At 34.3% G+C, this 24,363-nt stretch overlaps 1 protein-coding gene across 2 annotated transcripts in view; it reads right to left on the bottom strand.

The window, feature by feature from the left end:
- Positions 1-23,928, bottom strand: part of LOC141456739 (ATP-binding cassette sub-family G member 4) — a 57,113-nt gene extending 33,185 nt beyond the window's left edge. The window contains exons 1-2 of one of the 2 annotated variants that reach the window (XM_074132992.1): positions 23,633-23,928; positions 15,016-15,149 (exon numbers count right to left, since the gene is read on the bottom strand). In XM_074132992.1, coding sequence (XP_073989093.1) covers positions 15,016-15,149; positions 23,633-23,664 — 166 coding nt within the window. In that variant the 5' untranslated portion in view covers positions 23,665-23,928. Of the gene's footprint in view, positions 1-15,015; positions 15,376-23,632 lie in introns of those variants that run through there. The other variant, XM_074132991.1, reaches the window with a different exon arrangement.
- Between the last annotated feature and the right edge of the window lie 435 nt (positions 23,929-24,363).

Raw genomic sequence — 24,363 nt, 5'->3', positions numbered from 1 at the left:
GGTAATCGAAATATAGTTTATTTCTTAATATAGATTATTAATGAATAGATTATAATTAGGGCAAATAGAGTCTAGGATCTGACAAGGATGTACAGCAGGACAACTACCGAAGATAATTTTGCAAAAATTAATAACTAAGAGATTTTTTTTTACGAATAAATAAAGACCTGAAGGCCAAAACGAAATGATTATGTTCAAACAACTTAAATAAATAGGTAAAAACTAAAGCTAATGGATGTTTGATTATTTTATTTCAAGGTAAAGATGACAAGTCTTTAATATGGACACGCTTGAAAATTTACAAAACAAAACATTGATAAAAATTTCTTTAACGTAAACTATAAATATTATTCTTCACTTGTTTTGTAAATAGAAAACTTTTTACTTTTCAATTACAAATTTAGTTTCTTATATTTAGAATTTTTGTATTCATATCCTAGGCTTAATCCATCGAGAAACTGTTCAATTTAAATCTGAGGGTTCTTTTAGTAACCACTGAGAATTTTCCATTGGAAAAAAGAAGATATTTGAGGTACGATGTGCTTTTAATTCAATTTAAGTTTGTATAATTATATCATAAATGTTAAAAACTCAAGATTTAATACGAATACTTTAATTTTAAATTAATTATTTATCCAAAAAAAAGAGCAATTAATTTTTTATGTTCCATTAAAATATTCAACTAAAAGAACTTTGCAATTCATCAAGATGGCCGAATGTCCTTCACTCATTACAAAATTGCGTGGTAAATTGTAGCCATAATTTTTATATTCCTCTTAATTATATTCAACTGCCCAATTTAGATACATCCATTTCCTTGATTTGCACGGTACTTAATTAACACGATTTCGCTTTTATACGGTTGAAAAAATAAAATTGTTAATTTTGGATATTATTACTATAATTATTAATATTTTATATTTTTACAATAATAAGTGCGGTTGTGGAGCAATTATTTAAACAAATATACAATAATTTTTTGTTTTCCATTGTTAAAATTTTTACACTGTTTTATAAGGAAATCCTTTCACACAACACTGATACTGAAAAAATTAGCGAAGATGATGAAAATGAAGAAGAAACATTAGCATTAGAATCCTCTTAATTAGAATTCAAAATGGAAGACCGCAAAGCAGGTCTATAACTGATTGGACGCGGCATCCTGCCTAGTTTCCACAATACCTTCAAATAACCTGAGTCATTTTAAGGTAGAGCACAAACTGCAGAAGCCTGCCAACTTGACGTTCAAATAGTCGTGGTAATAAGTGAGCCACTGGCAGGTGAAAAATGTTTATTACTAGTCCCTGGCGTAAGTACACTAATTCATCAAAACTGGGAGACCAGTTTCAGTCGACCGTAGGCCTCTTAGTAAGCCACTGAAACTGAACAAATACATGCATCGTTCAACGGATATCCAATGGTAGGTTTGATTGGAAGAAGGTGAAGAAATAAACGATACCGCATAGAATGAGTGTTCGCTGGTAGTGTGAAGATGAGTAGAGGAGACAATAATCGGAACTTTTAGAGAAGTAAAACTTGCCTACAAGCTTTAACTAAGTCTGACGTGAACGACGGCTATCCAGCGATAGTAGTCATAATATGCCATATTAGCAGAATAATCACGACTGTCTCACTAGGAAGTCTACTCTACATTCGCAGATGGTCGCGAGGCCACCGACGCCTCAACCATCGTGGAGGATTAGTTGAGGAGGGTGGAGGTTGAGAGGGCTTGTACTAGAGGATTCATGTGAGAGGATAGTTGGGAATGGAATTTTCGGTAAAGGGATTTGGCGAGGACAGAGACGAAGGGAATTTTAAGGTCATTGTGGATAGTTATCAACAGTTATGATTATACAGCTCAACATTAAACAACGCAAACTTTTTTACAATACCCTGAAGAAGGTAATAAAATTGCCGAAACGTTTGGTATAAAGCAACAAAATTTGTTTTTAATTATGACCACACCTCGGTATTGTGGATAGTGTGGTTAGAGACGTAGAAAGGAGCACTGACTAGGGTACGCAGGATTTTGGACTGCGAAGGGTTAAGATGCGATAAAGGTACGAATGTTTGGCTGTCCCGTATAATTCCTATGTCCATCTAGAAGCTAGTATTGAGTATTACAGCTGTCTTTTGTTACATAAAGTCGGCTTTGAACGTTTGTCTAGAATTTTTTCAACAGAAATAATTTTGTTCTAAAGCTGGAATTCCCCATAAAATGTATGATGTAGTCTACGTTAGAATTACTTTTGTTTGTTTTTTTACAACGTATTGGAAGAAAAATCTTATTAATAATTATATTTTCTAACTTGTGGGTTCATCCGCTAAACCCTCACTGTGTAAAAAAAACTACCTAAACAAAGTCAAATATGGGTGCAAGTTCTAACTTCAGTACATGAAGGGATTTACATGAAAGATGTGTCGTCAGAATTCAGGAATTGCGTAAATAAACTTATTTTGTAATGTTACGCAAGAAATGGTATTATTGCTATTTAATTTTTCGGCCTGTTAAGGATAACAGTATACAGGGTACTTCAAATGTCAAATAATATTATGAGGATAAGGAGTTTTGTAGTAGCGACTGAAGTGAGATAGACCAGACATATACACGTAGTTGTTTATGACCTTGTAAAGTTGGATGGCAGCAGGATTGCTTGTAATAAAAAATCTATAGACGAGGAAGGAGGAAGAATTTACAGTGACATGGCTAATTTCTCCCACTTCTTATATCCTAAACTCCTTGTTTTTCCCTGTTAAATTCTTGTTAAATTTAGGTTCTCCCAGATTAGATTATCTTCTATGTAAAGTAATCGCCTATTTTTTCAGGCGGGACTTAACGTCCAACTACCAATTAGGTGTCGTGGACGGAGGCGACTAGCAAACATACTTTACAGTAAACTTCTTTTATTAACCATTAAATAAAATCCAAGGCCTTAAGACCGGGAATCGAACCCAGTACCACAATACATATTAGCTTCGCAGGTCTCGCCTCTAACCGCTCGGCTATCGTGGCGCCTTATCTTCTATGTATATGGATGCTTTATTACAATTTTTTAAAGTAAGTGGATTGCTAAAACTTTGCAGATTGTAAGTTCAAGCTTTATTGTATGTTAGTATGATTTTTTTTTTATTTGCGCAAATTACAGAGAACATCTTTTAATGTTTTAATAATGATAAACTGAGGGTATTCTAGGAAAATTACAGTATAGGAGCTGGCCGCTTGTTAAATGTCCTGTTGTGGAATCCAGTTCTCCCTAAAGAAAGCAAAAAAGTTGTTTACCTCATCTGTCTTGGAAGGTTATACTTCTATATAGGTATAGATTATATATATAGGTATAGGTATAGGTTAGCAGAGGCCCTAAAACTACTTTTAATAATGGAGCTAGTTTTATGGAATAAAAGCACTCTATGCTTGAAATGATAAGCAATGAATGCTTCAAAAGAAAAGCTGACATCACCCAAGCTGTGTAGCAGCTGAAATAGGAGTAAGGAGCACCCAACCTTGTACGTTGCTCTCCTGAAGATGTGAGGAAAATAGATGGCCAATGGTGCCCAAGATTGGGAATCTTAAAATAAAATAGGCCAGACTTTCTTTCTGAGGTAAATCGTTTCATCCTGTCAAAATTAAAAGAAAAACAACCCGGGCAGTAATTTTTCCTCTACAATATCACGTAGGAAACGCAACGCTTCTGAAGCTGTTAACAATTTTCCTCGACTGGGACGTACAAGTACTGAAAATCCAAAACGTTCAATCCAAACAGAGTACATGGATTACGAGTACTTGCTATGTACACATCAGATACTTATGGATGCGCACCTAATCAAATTTGGAAGATGTGAGATGGGTTTCTACAAAAGAGTTCCTATTTTAATTAATAAAGAATAGAAATATTAATAAGATTTCCAACTTTTTTTACAAAAATAGCCTCCCTCAGCAGCGGTACCAATGTAGTGGCTAACAATAACAGTTCAATAAATCAGAATCCCAAAAAGAACAATAAAAATTTGAGGAAGGTAATCATAACAGGAAAAATCCTTGATATGTGAAGATAAAAAAAGTAAAATTAATGAAATTCAGACGCTGTGTAGTAAATGAGCATTGCCTTCTACAAAAATAATTACTGTTCCTGTAAAAAAAAACAAAAAAAAAATGGCCTTCTACCAACGCTAAAAGAATTTTTAGAACTGTAACTTGTATTACTAGGTACTTTTTGAATTAACAATTGCTATAGATTGTCAAATTTTGTAAAAATAGTAAAGTAAAGTAATCGCCTATATTTCAGGCGGGGCTTAACGTCCAACTACCAATTAGGTGTCGTGGACGGAGGCTACTAGCTTTACTTTAAACTTTACTGTAAACTTCTTTTATTAACCATTAAATAAAATTCAAGGCCTAGACCCGGGAATCGAATAATACATATTAGCTTCGCAGGTCTCGCCTCTAACCGCTCGGCTACCGTGGCGCCTAAATGTTAAATTTTAGACAAGTACTTTTTTGAATTTGAATTGTTTATTTACAATTTAAAAATAAATATAGAAATAGATGTACAAAAGGAGGTTTCAAGCTGGAGGGCCTATATACTCTCCACAACTTTTAATATTTACATTGGTTAATAAGTCGAACTTACTTCTAAGGCAAAAAAAACTTTTAAAAAACCTTACTATATAGACAAGTACTTGAAAAAACATAATTTACATAATTTACTGCCTAAAAACCTAAGTCTGAACCCAACAAGTGTATACATATAAAGTCAATTAAAGAAATATGAAATGATATCCTTGGTAATAATCCAAATGGACACCTTACAGTTTTTGGGCTTCTACAAATGGCATTGTATTGTTCCGCAGGACACCGTCATCTTGCAGCTAAATAAAAAAAAACCATGCGCTCACTTAGCTAGCTGGTACCGCCGCACGCAAAGGCCTAGAAGGTTTAAAGCATACGCGAGCATATACGAACACCACATCATGTCGAAGGCACCATAACTATGGTCCTTCTCCGTCAAGAAGAGACAAAACAAAAAATGGAACACCAGAATAGGGAGATGAGAATCATGATGGACGAAATCATGCCAGCGTTTGGAGAAGTAATAGCCATCGGGCAAGATGATGTCACCGCTCCAGTACATCAACAACCGGACTAATCAATACCAGATTCCAGCAAACCAGGCGATTCTGCAGGAAGCATAGCTGCACCATACAACCGAATTGGCTGGGATTGGCCGGAAAGTGAATTGAGGAAGAATCAGTGTACAGTTCACACGGTTCACGAAAACCTATTTCAACACCTCTTTGCCTACGCAACCTAGGCGACAGGGAAATTTCTTTTATACAATAAATCAGAGCGTCAAAATATTTTGCTAAAAACCTTACAGTTATACAGGCCGAAACAAACTAATTTTTCGCACCACAAGAATTGACGTAAGCTGTCAAAGGCTTTCTCACACCAGTACTCGAAAATAGCCACAGCAACCTTAAAGATTAACTTACAAACAAGTTTAGCTACAAAGGGAATACAGAAAACATTATGAAATCATTATGGTAAAGAAATGACTTTAACTATTTATGCTCGGCAGAACAAGGAAAACAGAGATCCGTATGGCGTTTAATGATGAATTACAAAACAGAAGCCATTTAACACACTAACAACTCCGCTTACATAATCTTGCCTTAGTAGAGTATATTCGTACCTCTACGTACGTAATAAATGTACACAAAGCTGTAACAAGTGCTGCAATCCGTTAATTTGTAGAGTTTTCTAATTATATCCGTCTTAAGGTGTACAATTTCACATGCAAGCCTGGACTGCCCCTTACTAAACAATCAAACTAAGAGTCCATGTGCCATTTTGTCCATGAACAGTAATGGTTAGGGAACGGATTCGTATGTATTTACATATTTTTTTCTAGGCAATTTACAGACGTTTTTCGACTAGAAGTATTCATACTGACACTTTTTAAGCCGTTTGAGTCTACTTTTATTTCACATATTTCCACATATTTGGATGTTATCGCATATTTATACATATTTGATTAAAATAAATAAATATTTCTACATATTTAATCAAAATATGTACATATTTTTTCATATTTTTCATTTTGGGCATATTTTCATAATTGGGAGGTGGTTGACAGGAACTGTGAACCACAGACTATAGGGCTGTGAATCACAGTGGGTACAATGTTTATTGTAATTTACACAGAATGCTGCTAAACAGTGACGGGCACTTGTTAGTTCTTTGAAGTTATCTGTTCTTTCAGCTCGTTCGTTGAAGTGTCCAATTCATTTCGTTCGGTCACTTAGTGTATTCTTTTTTGGGTGAAATGCCACGAACATCGGCCTCAAACAAACAACTGGTTGCCAAATATCTTCGCGAGTTTCCAGCAGAACTTTTTCGAAGTGATGGAGACATTTTGTACTGCACAGCTTGTGACAAGCGCGTTTCTTGCTCTCAACGTTCCCAAGTCACCCAACATATTGCCATCGGATCGCACATAGAGAATAAAAACAGAAAGAAAGAGAGGACGTCCTATCAAGCCTTCCTTACATCTCCATCATCAAGTAAATCTACTCTGAGTACAGATCTGTGTCGGGCTTTGGTTAGAGCAGATATCCCTTTCCACAAACTTAAAAATCCTCATTTCAAAGGATTTTAGTCGTTACAAGTCCATCTTACGCCCAGATCGTCGTCGTTTTACGTTCCAACATTTGAAATTTCATGTGGTTGCAAACCATTTCGAAGAGTGAAGTTTTCAAAATTGAAAATTTAACACATCTTTTTATAAATAGTAAAAATGTTCTTTGTTGTATAAATCATTATAACTTGTAAAAACAAATTATTTTGTTCCTAATGAATTATTATAAATTGTAAAAATGTTCTTTTCTTGTATAAATAATTATAACTTGCCCCCCCCAAAAAAAATTCCATTTTCATAAAAAAAAATGTCCATTTTACTTAAATATTCCAGAAAATATTTTAAGAAAATCACATATTTTCCACATATGACGAAAATAAATGCATATTTTAATTAAATATTTGGCATTTTTAAATACATAAAAATCCGTTCCTTAGTAATGGTACTAGCCTAGAACATAATTGGCCATATATTAGTTTACATATTACAATAGGATGAAAAAAATAAATGCCAGTTTTCAGTCGTGATACATTTATTCTGCCGAGCTTTCGACCTAGGGTCATCTTCAGGGCTAGTTTACAAAGAAATATTTTACAACATTAGAGGGTTGGTGTGTCTTCTGTTGGTGAGTCCATGAACAGACAAGACAGAAGACACACCAACCCTGTAATGTAAAATATTACTTTGTAAACTAGCCCTGAAGATGACCTAGTCCCTAGGTCGAAAGCTCGGCAGAATAAAGTTTATCACGACTGAAATGGCAATTATTTTTTCATCCTATTGAAACTATGGAATCAGTCACCAAAAATAATGAACAGCCAAACTAAGAGGTTTATCCTATGCATTGGGAGCATTAATCGACTTTATGCAGCAGTCTAGTGCTTAAATTAAGCGTTTTATGCACAAGAGATGACCAATTATAACTCAATTCCATCAATACAAAAGGCCGGTATTGTAGCAACTCTTGCAGGCCGGTTTTGTATCAACTCTTGCTGTAAGCTACAAAATGAGCTTTAGATTTTCAGGTGTCGTTGAAAAGGGGTTTATTAAAAATTGTATCAAGCAGTTCTCGGCATCGTACAAAAAAATAGACTAAGCCACCGACGTCAACAACTGCCGCATGACCTAGGGCCGCTCACGTTGGCCATTAGCCTTTCTATTTTATTATTTTTTTTTTTTTTATTTCTTTTTGTGGTTTTTATTAACCACTTACCTAATCTGCTAACGGTATCTCAACTTATTGTCAATCATTAAGCCGGGGTACTTAACTACCGACCTTGACATACCTGTTTTTTCGCCAACCGCAATGGTAGAATCGTTTCGATTTTCGGCTTCGTGAAGAAGATGATTTCTGAATAATCATGATAACCATTGATACCCGGAGCTTTTTTTTTTTTCAGAGCACTGCCCGCCTCCGGACAGTGAAAAAAAAGCTCTGGGAGCCTAAGAATTGACGCGTCTTTAAGTCCCCTCCAAAAAAAATAGAATATTAACAAACAAATAGTAATGCAGGAGGAGAACAGCTCGGTGGATAGCGTACCGCTGTCTCTCGCAGAGATCACGGAATCGATTTGAACAGAAGGCCATTAAGATTTTCTTCACCTAAGAGCTTCTTTCAACTTACAAGTCGTTTCTAACGAGAGAAAGCTCCGGGGCCGGACGGTTATCTAAATAAAGAACCTTTAAGCGCCATAATGGCTGCATATGTTGAGTGCGCCTTAAATAAAAATAATAATAACATTTTATTATTATTATTAATTTTATTATATTATTTTTAATAAGTTTTTATTATTATTATTAATTTTTTTGAAAACTTCCAATATGTGTTTACAATTTAAGCAAAAACCAGCATGGCGCAATAACCTATTAAGGGCCAAGGCCTACTAGAAGACAAGTTTAGTTGAGAGAGACATTTGGTTCAAATACCGAATAATGGAAAAAAATTTATTAATAAAAATACAGAGACTAAAAATAGGAGAAATTATGTAAACGTCACAATAACATTTTGACATCTTTTACGGATCCAATAAATTAAATAAATAAGTTTTTAATTTCTCTTATAGATACAGTCAATCTTAAAATCGGATCAATTTTTTTAAAATTTGAGTTTACACAGTAAATACAAGGTTTAGAGTTCCTCTAACTACAATTTTAAATTTTCTTTGAAACGTTTAAATTCCTTAATATAGAAGGGTTAATATGGATAGAGTAAAAGTAATTAAGAAAATTGAATAAAAAAAGAAGAAGTACTAAACTTTTTTTAAAAAAAATGTTCTCAGATATTACTTCAACAATTTTTAGAACGCTAACCGCTTACGTCATAAGGGATAAATTTAATTGCAAATATTAACTAGAAAGAATAAATTATTAAGCTGTTCTGAGAAGGTACTCTAATGGTGTAAATTTATGGCACGTCTTCGCCATGAATTAAGCGAGTCGAATTACAATTTCAGCACCCATTACCAGATAGAAGGAGTGTTCAGATCAGTATTATGTTTAACTGAACCAACTTACAGTCGAATACGGTTATCAACAAGAGACAAAAAAAAAATTAACTTTACAAAGCTAATATCATTTCAGAGAACTATACTCCTAGAGAGGATTTCGTAAGTGTAAGAACTGTTTAAGTTTAACTCTTTCTGCAATACTTATATAACTTAGTATATTCCTAAGGCTATACTCAGTTATGAAGAAAGAGTTAATGCCAACCGACTATTACGTATAGAGAGATCTACATTTTCTATTGCAGCAGAATTTTGATCTATAGTTATTATACATAATCTATCTAATGATCATGAAGTGCAAATTATAATTTTCACAGTTTGTGCACAAATAAATTGTGACTTTACATAATTAACTTTGTCTATTTTAATTTATTTTAGTAGATAATTTTAAACATTAATGTTGTCTGAATAAAATGTAAAAAGATTTAATCACAGATGATATACAATTTCAATCTGGTGTACATAACAAATATTTGATATGAAATATCACACGTTTTTTTTTTCTAACCTCGATTCTGACAGTACAAGATATTGTACCTTTCAATCCTCTCTTTTCTTCACAGGGTAGGGTTGATTTTTACCTATATCCCCTGTACAGACTGTGTCACCCTGAGGTGAGGCTGGCCTCCCTATATGCTTACGATGCAATCTACAAGGCTGTGGACAAAGATCTCTGACATTCTGAGACCAGAGATCATTCCCCCCCCCCAAAAAAAAACAACGAATAAAGCGCCCTGGACTTCGTGAAGAGGAGTGGAGTACATCTACTTTCAAGAAGATGATACAGCAAGCTTTTACAGCTGCTGAATCTTGGGGAACAAAATCTGCACTGTGCACCAATAATAATAGTACGAGTATATACGAGGGTCGTTTGAAAAGTCCGTGCAAAAATAAAAACTACTTAATTTTTTGGGGTAAACCTTTTTTATTTTTCAACATAGTCTCCTTTTAGGCTTATACACTTCGTCCAACGCTGCTCTAGTTTGTTGATTCCTTCCGAATAATAGGATTTGTCCAAGTCTGAAAAATAGCCATTCGTTTCTGCAATCACCTACTCGTTTGAATAAAATCTTTTTCCCGCCAGCCATTTCTTCATATTGGGTAACAAATAGTAGTCCGAGGGAGCCAAGTCTGGAGAACAGGGGGGATGTGAAACGAGTTGGAACCCTATTTCCATTAATTTTGCGACCACAACTGCTGAGGTGTGAGCTGGTGCGTTGTCGTGATGGAAAAGGACTTTTTTGTGGGCCAATCGTGGGCGTTTTTCTTGCAGCTCGGTTTTCAAACGGTCCAATAACGATGAATAATATGCACCTGTAATAGTTTTACCCTTTTCCAGATAGTCGATGAGGATTATTCCTTGCGAATCCCAAAAGACAGTCGCCATAATCTTTCCGGCCGAAGGAACGGTCTTCGCCTTTTTTGGCGCTGATTCCCCCTTGGTAACCCATTGTTTAGATTGTTCTTTGGTCTCAGGAGTGTAGTGATGTATCCATGTTTCATCCACAGTGACGAAACGACGCTTAAAGCCCTGCGGATTCTTCTGGAACAGCTGCAAACCGTCCTTGCAACACTATTCGTTTTTGGTCAAGCGTGAGCAATCGCGGCACCCATCTTGCGGATAGCTTTGTCATGTCCAAATGTTGATGCAAAATATTATGTACCCGTTCATTCGAGATGCCCACAGCACTAGCAATCTCACGCACCTGCACTCTTCTGTCATCCATCACCATATCATGGATTTTATCAATGATTTCTGGAGTAGTAACCTCAACAGGGCATCCAGAACGTTCAGCGTCACTTGTGCTCATATGGCCACTCCGAAAATTTTGAAACCACTTTGTTCTAATCGAAGGTGCAGAGTCACCATAATGTTTATCAAGCTTCTCTTTAGTCTCCTCAGGCGTTTTGCCTTTCATAAAGTAGTGTTTAATCAACACACGAAATTCTTTTTCGTCCATTTTTTGAAAATCACTCGACTTCCTCTATTCAAACGAATGCCAAACACAAAGAAATAGACCGATCTGGCTGAAACTTGGTGTGTGTTCTTCCAAGAGATGCTACTAACTAAACATAACCTCGATACGCGCCAGTAGTGCTATCTCTCTAACTTTGCACGGACTTTTCAAACGACCCTCGTAATAGCTATGCGGTTAGCGTATTGAATTCCCACGCGGAGGTCCCGGTTTCGAATCCAGCTGCTGACCCTTAGATTTTTCTCTTCCTAGGAACTTCTTACAGCTCACTGTCCGGTGATGGACAGTGTTGTCTGTAACGAATGAACACTGTCCGGAGGCCGGCAGTGCACTGAAAAAAGCTCCGGGCGCCAATAACCTTAGATGTTGACGCGCCTTAAATCAATAAAAAATAAATAAATATAATAATAATAATGCATCTAATAGGACAGTCATAAATTACAAGCAGAAAATAACCAATCTAACAATGCCTCTGTCAAATGTTTTCAAATTATAACCATCGCCTCTGAAACACACAAAAATTATGAATTCCGGAAAATAGTTACAAATGAAAGTGATTTACTAATTACAAAAAAAAAAAAAAAAAAGCATTCCAAGTTAAATAATTAATCGATGGAGCATTTCCGAAAATATGAAAACATATTTTGTAAAGTGGCTCTAGAAATCAGAAATTCTATCAATGCTTTTATTACCATTTATTATTCTATAGGCGACAAAAACTGTATCTTGCTGGGATGTGCAATTACAAAGAATGGTACTTAAAGTTGTGGTTAAAATGTTATGCTTAATGGTGCTTAAAAATCCAAACATTTGATATAAAAGTGACTATTTGTTCAGTTTTGTCCAAACAAAAGGGTAACGGGAAGTTACACTATATAATCAAATGGCAGCTGATAAGACTTTTTACAGAATAACTTCCTTCCATCATGCCTTCATATATTAATGTAAATAACTTTTCCATTGAAAACGAATTCGATGAAAGTGATGCTGTGAGGTCAATATGAAACCGTTGTTTACTGTATATCAAGCGGATCGAATGGTACTGAAATTTCATGAAGAAAAAAAAAAAGGTTAAAAGTTTAAATAAAAACGATAGGTCTTCATATGAGTGAAGACTGTTTATCCATCACTTCATCTAAACTTGCGCCAACTTAAGTTCATTCCTTCACAACAGAATTGGAAGAAGATGATTATTCCTAATTGTTAATGTAAACAATAAAGTTAAATATGACGAAATGCTTTAAAAAAAAGATTTTTCGATAAGCATAAAAATATTAAAACAATCCTTTTGCCAAAAAAAAAACGCATTTAACGAGTTTTAAAAGAAAAAATAACAATGTAAACCTTGAAGATAGAATTAATACGCTATATTAAATTAAACATAGACTGGTCGGGTAAAAAAACTTGTGGCACCTCAACACATTTTCAACCTTGAGTCAGATCATTAAAAAAAAAAACTAAATAACGATAATAAATAAACAGGTTTTTGGAAGAAAAGAGAGGAAACCAAAAAAAAAATTAATTTCCGACTTTTTAAAACGAAACCAAAAAAAAATATGTCTTCCTTCAATAACGGTATTAAAAATTTAATTTTGAAATTAATTCAGATAATATTTTGTTACTTTATCCGTCGTAAGACGCAAGTAATATTGTTCTTGTCAAACTTTCATTTATCAAAAGAGAAAGACTAATCAATTTGCTTTAGAGATTTCGACTGCACATCAAGAGAAGGTTACATTAAGGATTCTTACTTAATCAGCAGGTGCGAAACAGTAACGTAAGTGAAGCAGAAGCATGTGCACCAAACTGAATAGTCTTCCTCTGATAATGAATAAAAGTATGCAACCTGTCTGAGATACAATAAACAAGCGTCCTACGACAGATAAAAAAAAAAACAAAAGATATTATCCAGCACTGCGGGACGAACCACATTTTTTAATTAGGAAATTTAAAACTTTATATGGTAGTAACCAAATGAGAATATGTACCTTTTTGTTCATGAATGTGTTTCAAAAAGGGGTAAAGTTTAATTGTTTAATCTATTGAAATTGGTATTTTTATTTTGTTTTAATTTAAAGGCGGTGTCAAAATCTTGAGAGTCATTGGTGCTGGAGTCCTTTTCAGGGTACTCTGCACAGTATTCTTACCAAACAATCCCCACCTTAAGTTAAAGATTCTTCAACAATTACAAAAAAAATATAAGAAAAACTGTTTACTTATTTAGTAATCTAAATACCGTATCATAACTACACTACTATACTATATACACCACTCTAAGCTCACATCAAATAACGAAGTCACATTCAGAGACCATGTTGTTTTAGGAAGGAATAAGTCAGTAAGCAGCGCTCAAGATATTCTTATCTTATGGAAGCCACGAAGAAGAATGTAGTAGAAGAGTGGCAGTCATGATGAAGAAAGAAGTGATAGAGGCTGCGCTATTCCTCAAATTGAATATTGGAAAAGATAGGGCTGGTTTTTTGCCACCAATACATTGGTAAATTGAGGCATTAGGAGCCAACAGTAATATGTTGGTTTTAACCAGCCCTCATAAAAATAAAAAAATGGTTAATGTGCAAACAAGACCACAAAAACAATAAATAAATATTTAGTAATCTATAAATTATAACATCGAGTTTTCAAATTGATAGCAACCAAGAAATCGAAAGCTACCGATAATCACAAAATAAAAGATCTGTTACCACAGGGAAATTTGCTTAGTATCGGCAATATTCTCACAAAATGTTTAGAAAAGAGGTGGCGTGCAGAGGATAGCGTTCCTTTCAGTGAAATTTTGTTAAATAAGTCAAAAGTTAAGTAAAGTAATTGCCTACTTCAGGCGGGCTTTACGTCCAAATACCAATTAGGTGTCGTGGACAGAGGCGACTAGCAAACATACTTTACTGTAAATTTCTTTTTATTAACCATTAAATAAAATCCAAGACCTAAGACCGGGAATCGAACCCAGTATCACAATACTTATTTAGCTTAGCAGGTCTCGCCCTCTAACCGCTCGGCTACAGTGGCGCCTAAGTAAGTCAATGGTTAACTCGATTTATGGAGTAGTTTCCATCTCCTTACACGGCGTTTTTTAAAGTAGACCTTTGTGACTGTTGAGTTACAATGTGAAAAAAGCCGGAAAATCATTGCGACCTATAACAGTACGGTTTATTGCCAAAAGAAATCCATCCAATGTTAATGGAGAGGTTTTTTTTTTTTAATCCATACTTTTATTTTCAACAGCAATTGAATTTAAACGAAATCGTACTTTATTTTTGCTGATGATCAACTAGTAGGATGGCCCAGAACTACAACTACAAATGAAAACATCGCAAACATTTTCCAATGCGGTATTACGAAGATTAGTGACTAAAGATAATTGATTTGGATGCTAGAGGTATATCAGAACAAAATTGCATAATCAATTTTAAGTTAAGAATGAAATTTTACAAGGATCAGGCAATTTTGAGCGCGCTTGTGTTAAATACTGACCAAAAACAAATGAGAAATGGAAGTTCATAGGAATTTTTAGACAGTGAAAAATCCATTTGATTTAGTGCGCTGGTTTGATATAAAGCAAGAGTCGTGGTTCGATCAATACAAGCCACAAACGAGACAATATTCAAAGAAATGGTGGAAGTCGCTGGCCTACTACGTTCTGAACTAAAAACAAAAAAAAAACGAACGTTGTAGTCAAACAAAAGATAAATAAAAACAACAGGCATTATCAGAGAACAATAAGTCAAACTGAAAATCAAAATTAACTATTTCTATCAATTATTGGAAAAACAGCCTTTAGACAACGATGATACCTCTTGCTTTTTGGATGGTTTTCGATTTATATTAACAAATGAAATAATTTTTAAAAATACAATTGTAAAACAAATAAAGATTACTCACTTGATTTTGAACTGCCTTCCTTCACTGTATATGTGAGATCGGTGAACGCGATGTCCACTGGAGGCCTTTTCTGTAGATGGGTGAGAACTTTGGGCTGGCATGGTGTTATGGTGACTTTGACAGGCGTAGAACCCCTGTTACCCACAAGAATACTTTGATCACCTTCAACTTTCATTTCGTTTAAAACAAAATATAATCTATTTTTAATTTAATTTATAGAAATATAGGGTTATGCCAAAAATGTTAGTATAAATTTTGAGATTCTAAAATATCTAATGTGAAGCACTAAACATGCTGACGGCACCCAGTACACTGTCAAGAGTTAGTAGTTAGAGCCACCTGCTGCTGTAAGACAAAGCAACAAATGAAAATGAAGTGGGGAGAAATTTTTAACCTGTTAGATACCATTTCTTCTCTTTCAAATGACTGTTTCCCAATCATTCTCCTTAAATACGACAGAATAATTAAATCGAAACAAAATACAATAAATAAGAGACAGACAAAGAGAATGAAGAGAAGGAAAGATAAAGATAGTAGTAACTGCCATAATGCAACATTTAAACCATTTCTACACATGCATATTTATTATGACCTCCGACACCTTTTTACGTCATAGCAAAGTTTAATATCCTTCATTAACATCAATATTTGAAAATAATATTCTGTAATTATGTTTACAAAAAAACTATGAGTGGATTCATAATTGAAGCGCATTTAAACTAAAATTACAAACCTTAATTTTCTAGATTGTTAACCAATTTAGTTCATCAAATATCTTAGTACCATCAATTAATTTAAAAAATTAACAATTATGGTAAGGAATTAGTTAGCTCAGGAGATAGCTAATCGGAGATACCAGGTTCGAATTGATCGGCTGGCCCTTAGATTTTCGCTTCTTACAGCTCACTGTTTGGTGATGGCTCACTATTCTGGAGGCCGGCAGTGATCTGAAAAAAGCTCCGGGCGCCAAATGATCTCAGATGTTGACGTACGTTAAATAGAAATAAATTTAAAAAAAAAAAAAAATACTCTGCTAAATTAAAACAAAAGTCTATGTATTATTCTTCTCCTTCTTCTTAACTGGCGCTACAACTCATGCAGAGTCTTGGCCTCCTCAAGACATGCCCGCCAGGCGTCTCTTTCTTGTGCAGCCGCCCTAACATACATAGATACAGCATCCTTTGCCACACTATACCTCCCAGCGCAGCTTTGGTCTGGCTACCCTCCTGGATCCTTGCATGTTTCCTACTAGCACTTTCTCAGGAATCTCATCTTCACTCATCCTAGCTATGTGCTATGTGTCCTGCCCATCGCAGTCTACCAAGCTGTGAATTATTCACTTCATTATTTATTTATTTTAAGCTTGGCCATCGACAAAAAGGCCAACATTTCCTACTAGGTGCTAAATTACAATTTCTAGTCACTTCCGGAATCACCAGCTAGCTAACTTTGTAGCCAAAAATCTGCAAACATTTTTTTTTATTTTCAAGTCCTCCTTATTTGTAAATATTTTACCATGTAAAAAATTTGAACATGGAGAGAATGAGTTCGTCTAGACTGTAAGGTAGGTAAAGGAAAGACTTAATATTCAAAATTTCCATTTATTGATGTAGTTTGAGCTTGTGGTCTTGCGTTAAAGTGTTGATGGAGAACTCTTTTTCAAGTAGCTTAGAGGAATGTTTTACACTCTAGCTAAATACTGTGTAAGGATGTGATTGCATGACCTGTGGATTTACTCAAACTAGCTTAAATAAATCGAGTCCTCGAAGAGGCCATCACACCCATCCGCAAAGCATCTCTTTTTTCTCAAATCTTTTTGGATTATGTACGATAATTGATTGGATCTAAGTATTTTTTTCCAACCATTTTTCATAATAAATTATAATACGTTAACTAAAAATAAAAATCACTCGGGTTTTTGAAGATTCTTTTTTTTTTTATTGGCTTCACCTTGCTCCTGGGTGTTGAGGATTGATTCGGCACTTATGGGAACTAAGACGCCGGATCGTAGGTGGCAATTAAGGCTGTGTACCGCCTGAGTTGCCGCTTGGATTTCTTACAATACAACTGCCATCAGAAATTCTTCTTTTTTTTTTTTTTTTTAAGGCAATGAACCTGGGTGGTTATTATGCCCTTCACCTCTCTGTGGCAGTTCATATGCCAACTTTATACCCAACGTTTTGCTAGGACAACCACTTACGGAACTCCATTCTTAAAGCTATACACACTATACTTAAAGTTAACTCATTCACACTATAAATTACATTCATACCTATATACAATTAAATACAATATATACATTTTTAAAATTTTTGTATATACATGATTCTATATATTAATTTATTTTCCTATATATTGTTAATTAATTTAATGTCCTTCAAAAACTTGATTACATTGTCTATTCTTTTCTGGTCATCTGCTAAGGCTTCCTCCAGTGAGTGCGGAACACCGTGGCGCTGTCTATATTGCTCATACTCGGAACATTCCACCAGAACATGTTGCACAGTTAAGGGTTCATTACATGAACCGCATGTAGGAGGGCTATCCTGACACATGAGGTAACCATGGGTCAACCGGGTATGGCCGATCCTCAGGCGAGAAACCACTACCTCTTCTCTGCGGTTGTCCCGCGATGAGGAGTCCCAGGCTTGGACGACAGTTTTAATCATCCTAAGCTTATTATTCGTCACCTGGGACCACTCATTCTGCCAGGATTCATAAATGTAGCTTCTAATCTGCTTCGCCACGTCTGCTGGCAAGGAACTTCCCATGGTTACCTCCATGTGTGCGGCCTCTCTGGCTGCCAGGTCAGCATCTATATTACCTTGAATTCCCGAGTGACCGGGTACCCAGAAAAATGCAACTGTTGCTCCTTCTCTTTCCATTCTATACAACACTGTGTGGATGTCCTGGATAATTGGGTGTTTGTCGTATATATGTCTGAGAGACTGGAGAAATTCTTAACTGAAGCTTAATCACATAGACTAAGCTTTAAGTTCTAGGCATATCTGTAAATTTTATGAATCAAATTGAAACTTTGTTTTCAAATTTCGGTGAACTCCTCTTGAAAAGTTCAAAAGTTCTAGTTATATTGTTTAAGTTTGATAAACTATCATTTTTATGTGAGATTATGTGGTGCTATTATTCAAATTGATTGTACTGTACTTTATAATAACAATATGGAAGGGATTAGCTATGCAGTTAGCGTATTGGATTCCCACGAGAAGGTCCCGGGTTCGAATCCAGCAGCTGGCCCTTAGATTTTCTCTTTCTAGGAGCTTCTTACGGCTCACTGTACGGTAATGGACACTGTTGACTGTATCGAGAGAACACTGTCCGGAGGCCAGCAGTGCACTGATAAAAGCTCCAATAACCTCAGATGTTGATGCGCCTTAAATCATTTTAAAAAAACCAACTCAGTTAATACACAACGGTAATTGCCACCTGCAAACTGTTGGCGAGGTTCCCATAAGTGCCTAATCAATCCTATTTTGAAAAAAAAAAAATCATCACCCTTAAAAATTTGGAGAATTACTGATGGGAAAAACCGTGTGAATTTCACACGTATTACTTCATAAATTATCATTATGACAATTTCCACAGCGCCTCCTTAATAGATGCCGTCTTGGCAACTGGATAAACTCTATATTTTGTTTCGCAATAGGCTTGCACAATTAAAATACAGTGAACGTTGAAAAATTATGTACGTTCATTTAAGTAATTAAACTAAACCAGAGGCGCATCAGACCGTGGAGTCCAAGGTCTGCAATATCGCGATTTTCATTTGGGATGGTGTGGTCAGCACACTGTAGTTTCTAATAATTATTTTAAACATTTAGTATAAAAAGCTTACGTGCTTAGTTTCCACCTCATCTATCTTACAGTGTAGAGGTTTGACACAAAGAACGCCTACTGTCTCTATCCAACTACAACTTCTTAGACTCTACCCATCTTCTCCCCCTTGGTCACCTGCCAAAGATTCTAGACTCCATTGCCTTCCTAGGTAGACAGGCGATCCTCCTCCATCCCGTTTACATGTTGAGAAATCAATCTCAGCTGCGCTTTCTCGATTACATATTTGAACAAGCAGTTCACATTTTAATATGGTTCTGATCTTAGTGTTTCTGATAAGATCTCTCAAAGTATTGCCTTCAATTTTCCGAAAAAAAATGATCAGATTTCTTTAATGACCTTGATTCACAAGTACAAAAGTGGAGCGGTACACTGTAAGTTTTGTTTTTATGGACACTTGAACCTGGGTAGCTGGCCTTGCCATCTTTTGCAACACGCATCCCTCTTATTTATCCATCTTTAAAGCCACCAAGCACTTGGTTTTCCCGTTGCTGATAACCACCGTCCGTTCGAAAGCTCCTCTGCTCTTACGTTCACACTTTCTTGGAGCTTTGTCATCCACCGTCAACGCAAGGCCGTCTGCAAACGTGAACTCGAAAAATTTAATTGGTTACATCTTCCAGTACTCAAAGAGCATAGGCTGCATCCTCTTCTTACAACGCTTTATTACATCATCAAGAAGGGTAATAAGATAGAGCGGGCTTCCTCCTTGCCTGTCTCCCATTGTTGTTACAAACTCAGATGACCATACATTAGTCGCCCGAAGTACGATATAAAAAGCGCAATTGGGAATTGGGTGTCAATTAACCATCTGTTTACGCATACTAAAATCGCCAGAAAAAAAAACAAAAAAAAACATTTTAGATGTTTAAAATTATGAAACAAACATTGTCAAAACGAGTAAGACTTAAGAAACAAAAGAAATGAGCGAAGTAAAGCACACCCTTACTTCCTGAATCTAAACTAAATCTTCGAGTTCCCAATGTAGCCAGAAAGATAATGGCGAGGATCAGATTCCTCATTCAATGATGTTCAGTCTCCCAACACCAGTTAGTTAATTCTATTAGAAAATATTTATCTATTCTCTGGCTTTGACTTTGTGTAAACGATAACCACTTATTATAATTATAGACCTTCCAAATTGCCTTAGAGTTTGGAATCTTGTTTTCTAATTATTCAGACTTCAGATGTTACAAACGACCTGTAGGTCGAATTCAAAGAAATTATTAGAATCTTCCGATAAAATAAATATCTCAGACTTTAGAGGGAAAAAGAAATGATTATTTTTTGTTTTTTGCCTAGGAACTAGCTCCTCTACAGCGGTTATGCTGATAAATTTATATTGCTCATTAGTTTTAATTAGATAATTTAAAGTGTAAACAAAAGTTGTTGTTTTTTTCTAGTTTAATGTATGACGGCATCATAAACTGGCAATAATTTCTCTTCCTCTTGGTATGAATCACTCACATAAAAAAAAAAAAATAGTATTCTTCTATTTCCCATAAATATTTATTTTGAATTTTCGAACAGTAATGATGAAGACTGTCGCGAGACAAAGTTTTTGAAAGAAAGCGCATCGATAAATGTTTAGAATTAACTTCAGTTTCTTAATAAGTGATTTAAGTTGATCTGAAAATAACGATTTTATGCTTTACTATTGCAATTTAATTCAGGTAATCTAATTAACTTTATTATTTGTTACCAAAGTATGCCCAATAAATTGCTTATAGCCTGGCCACACAGATCTGAGTCAGCTAATTATCAATAAATGCAATTTTGAATATTTCTGCAATCTAGCTAATGCTCATTGTTATTTTATTAATTAAGCAATTAATCTACTCCTATTTCGTGCTTTTTAATATTATATTGATAGTTTTTATTGGGCTATTATCAGGCTGGATTTTTAAAAAAAAACACCATAATCATCTAGAAAGACAAATTCTCTTTTGTTTAAAAATATACTTAAATTCTAAAATATTTCATCAGTCGTTCTTTTGAAACAGGACATTATACTTCTCTTTTTCAAATTTATCATTAAAAAACAAAAAATTGTATTAAAAAAAAACTAAATTAAGGCGCATCAACATCTTAAGTCTCAGTGAACTGCCAGTCTCCGGACAATATTCCCTGATTGCAGATTGCAAACATCACTCCTCATCACCTGACAGGAGTTTTAAGAGACTCCCTAAGAACAAGAAACAAAAAAAAATCTAAGGGCAGACAGGATTCACATAAGGATCTCCGATTAGGTGTCCAGTGCATATCCGCAGCTACTTTCTTCCATTTTTTTTTCACTATAAAGATAAATTTATGCAGTTAATTGTACTTCCCATCTCCAACTCCAAATAATGTAGTAATTAATGTTGAAATATAACCGCTTCTATATAAATGGAGAAAGCTATTCTTCAACCAACAAAAACACTTATACATGAAAACAGCCAGCCTAGGGGTCTGTGACTCTTTAATAAATTAAAATAAATTATAAAAAATATTAATGTCAATTAATGGAGTCAAATTATTAAAACTATATTAGCCATAATGAAATTACTAAATGGATCATATTATAATAATTTTTTTCTCTAAGGATTCTTGATGAGATTATTAATAGTTGAAAGAGAAAGCACGTTTTGTTAGTAAAAGTAAAAAAGTAAAGTAACGCTTAAATTTTCAGGTTGGTTTTACGTCCAACTACCAAATAAGGTGTCGTGGATGGAGGCGACCAGTAAACATTCTTTTCTATACATTTCTTCTAAATCCATTAAATAAAATTCAAGACCCAATAACCGAACCCAATGTCATAATCCTTCTTAGCTTTGCAGGCCTCGCCTCTAACTGCTCGGCGATTGTAGTGCCAACAGTCCTAAGTACAATATAGTGTGTATGACGAAATCTAGACTTCGTTTGTGGGTTCGCGAAGCCAAAACATTCTTGTGAACAACAATCATTTCTATAGGCCTTAAAGATGAATGTCAGTACAGGGTTTTAAAGTTGGAATACTCGCAGTGACGCCAAGACATCTGAAGAAGTGGCTAATCCATGGCCTTCTACGCGTATTTCAGGGGCGAGGGCTTCACAATTGCAGTGAATAATTCAGTACCTCGGAGGTATAAAACTCTATGTCACATTTTTATGTCAAAATTTTGCAAATGGAGGTAACTTTAAATTTAACAGATTGTCTTGCCTATGGGTACACATTTGACAAAATGGCTACGATGGTTTCTCAAATTCTCATACCACTTATTTAGATACTCATAGGATAGGAAATCACTGGCCACAATGCGAAGCGTGACTGCCTACCTGAGAGAAACTGGGATTATAATCTAGAAAATATTGTGGTACTCAGCGATTTTTCCCCAATTTTACTTGAAAAGGAAATGTGAATGCATATGTTTTTATGGTAAACCCTCTTACTTCAGAATTGCCAACGAAAATAAAATCTGTGCTAGATCTGAACCACTTGTAGGATTCTTGAAAGCAATCACATTTACAGAAATTGTCATTTAGAAAAGAAATGAATTTAAATTGCTAACTTTAAAAGCACTTATACGGTTCAGTGATTTAAAGAATAACTAAATAAAAATTACTTGAAACGAAATTTTATTCTGAGCAAAATTTAAATCACAGAAGAGTTCTTACAGAAATAAAAAATATTATCACTAAAAACCTTCATGGCAAATTAAACTTGAGATTCTCTATTTCTTTACCCACGAGCTTTTTCTTTAAATTTCAAAGATAAATGAAACGCTTTAAACTAAAAAACAAATGTATGATACTTCTTATAAATCATCAATTCATTTTTTGTAAAAAGTTTTTATTCTTCAACGTTTTATTAATTAAGAATAGAAACTTAAGATGGGTCATTTTAATTAAAAAAAAAATAGATTTTCTGAATTATTTTTACCCAAATTGGAAAAAAATACTTTCTCTAGGCCGTTACTAATGAATGTATTAACAAATTTCTAGTGATTAGGCCCATTTAATGTCCTTGTCTCAAGGCAAGCTAGTTTCTTCCCAAATTTAAAGTGGGGAAAGAGAACAAAGTTCAAGAGTATTATTAAATTATACTTTTTATTTTAGTTACAAAAAAAAAAGAAAAAAAAAAGTCAAATATATCAATATTTCGTTTTCAAATTTATTTCACTATTGTTACATTAGATTTAATGGGATTAAGAATGCTTCGATTTTTGGAAACTGCTTTTATATTTAATTCACCAAATTTTAAAAGCGTTAAAGTAATAACGTCTCAAGAATTACGAATATTCCAGTTACTCACTAAAATGTTAAATGATAATCACAAACCAATATTAGTAAACACTGTCATTACATTATTTACGAAAGTTCAGAACTTGTAATCACAGTATTTGCCATCTTAAAACATTCCCTCATACTCTAAAACGTTGGTACTAACAAGTCAATTAAAAGAAAGTCGTCAAAACTTAGAAAAAACATCAATTAAGAATCAACAAATGCACAAGTCAGTAATATCAAATGTCCATAACCAAATTTTATTTTTACCAAATATTAGTTCTTAAGTATTTGAAAATGAAAGCAACTGTAAACAAATTGTAAAGTAAATAGTTAATTAGCTGATGTTATTGACTGTATGGCACTTATTTTAGTCAAATGCAAGAATAAAAACAAGTGTTATAAAAATAACCAAACTAAGGTTATATCAAACGAAAATCAACTGTTATAATCAACCAAACAAATTAGTTACAATATTTTAAGAATAATAGTGTTTGAAAATCTTACAACAAAAACTTACGTATTATTATTGAGAATAAAATTCTTATCCATAATGTCCTACTACGTAAAATCCGAGAAGATATGTACACTTCAACTAATAAGTAATCAAGGGATAATAATATTTTACCCTCGGATGCTAGGTGATTCTTTACCAATTTTACTAGAAATTAAAGAGACGGAGGATCATGGTCCCTTTGTAATATCTAACTGATGCACTTTACACCCAACTACTTGTTCTTAAAAAACTAATGAACCATTAAACTTTTATCTCACTTTCTAAATTTGTTATACAAAATTAGTTAGTAGATAGCAGCACTCCCTACGGTGATTCATTGCCCCTCCTGACTTCAAACCACTTTTAACAATTTACTTCCTACCTTATGGTCGAATGGGAACAATTACATAACACGAAACAATGACAGACGCAGACATTTAAGAGATTTTTTTTTTTTCTGGAAACATTACAGACAACAAATGTGATCAAGAATACACCACAAGCCTCTATAAGGAAATACATCAAGGATCGATTGCTATTTTATTTTTTTTATGGTCATTTCTACTTTTTGTTTTATTTCTGATAAATATAGTAACTTTAAGATCCATTTACGCTAAATTTCAAACTAATCTTTCAAACAAAACAAAATGAGCCATCCAAAAATTAATTTAATGGCAAAATTAAGGTCAAAACAACCCTCTCTTTGATTACCAATTTATATAAAACAATGCAAGGCCATATTAGAATGAGGAGAA

This window comes from Rhodnius prolixus, unplaced genomic scaffold (genome assembly GCF_049639745.1).
Source record: "Rhodnius prolixus isolate KJV_2025 unplaced genomic scaffold, Rpr scaffold_10, whole genome shotgun sequence".
NCBI classification, from domain to species: Eukaryota; Metazoa; Arthropoda; class Insecta; order Hemiptera; family Reduviidae; genus Rhodnius; species Rhodnius prolixus.
This window is presented reverse-complemented; position numbering and strand designations above follow the sequence as displayed.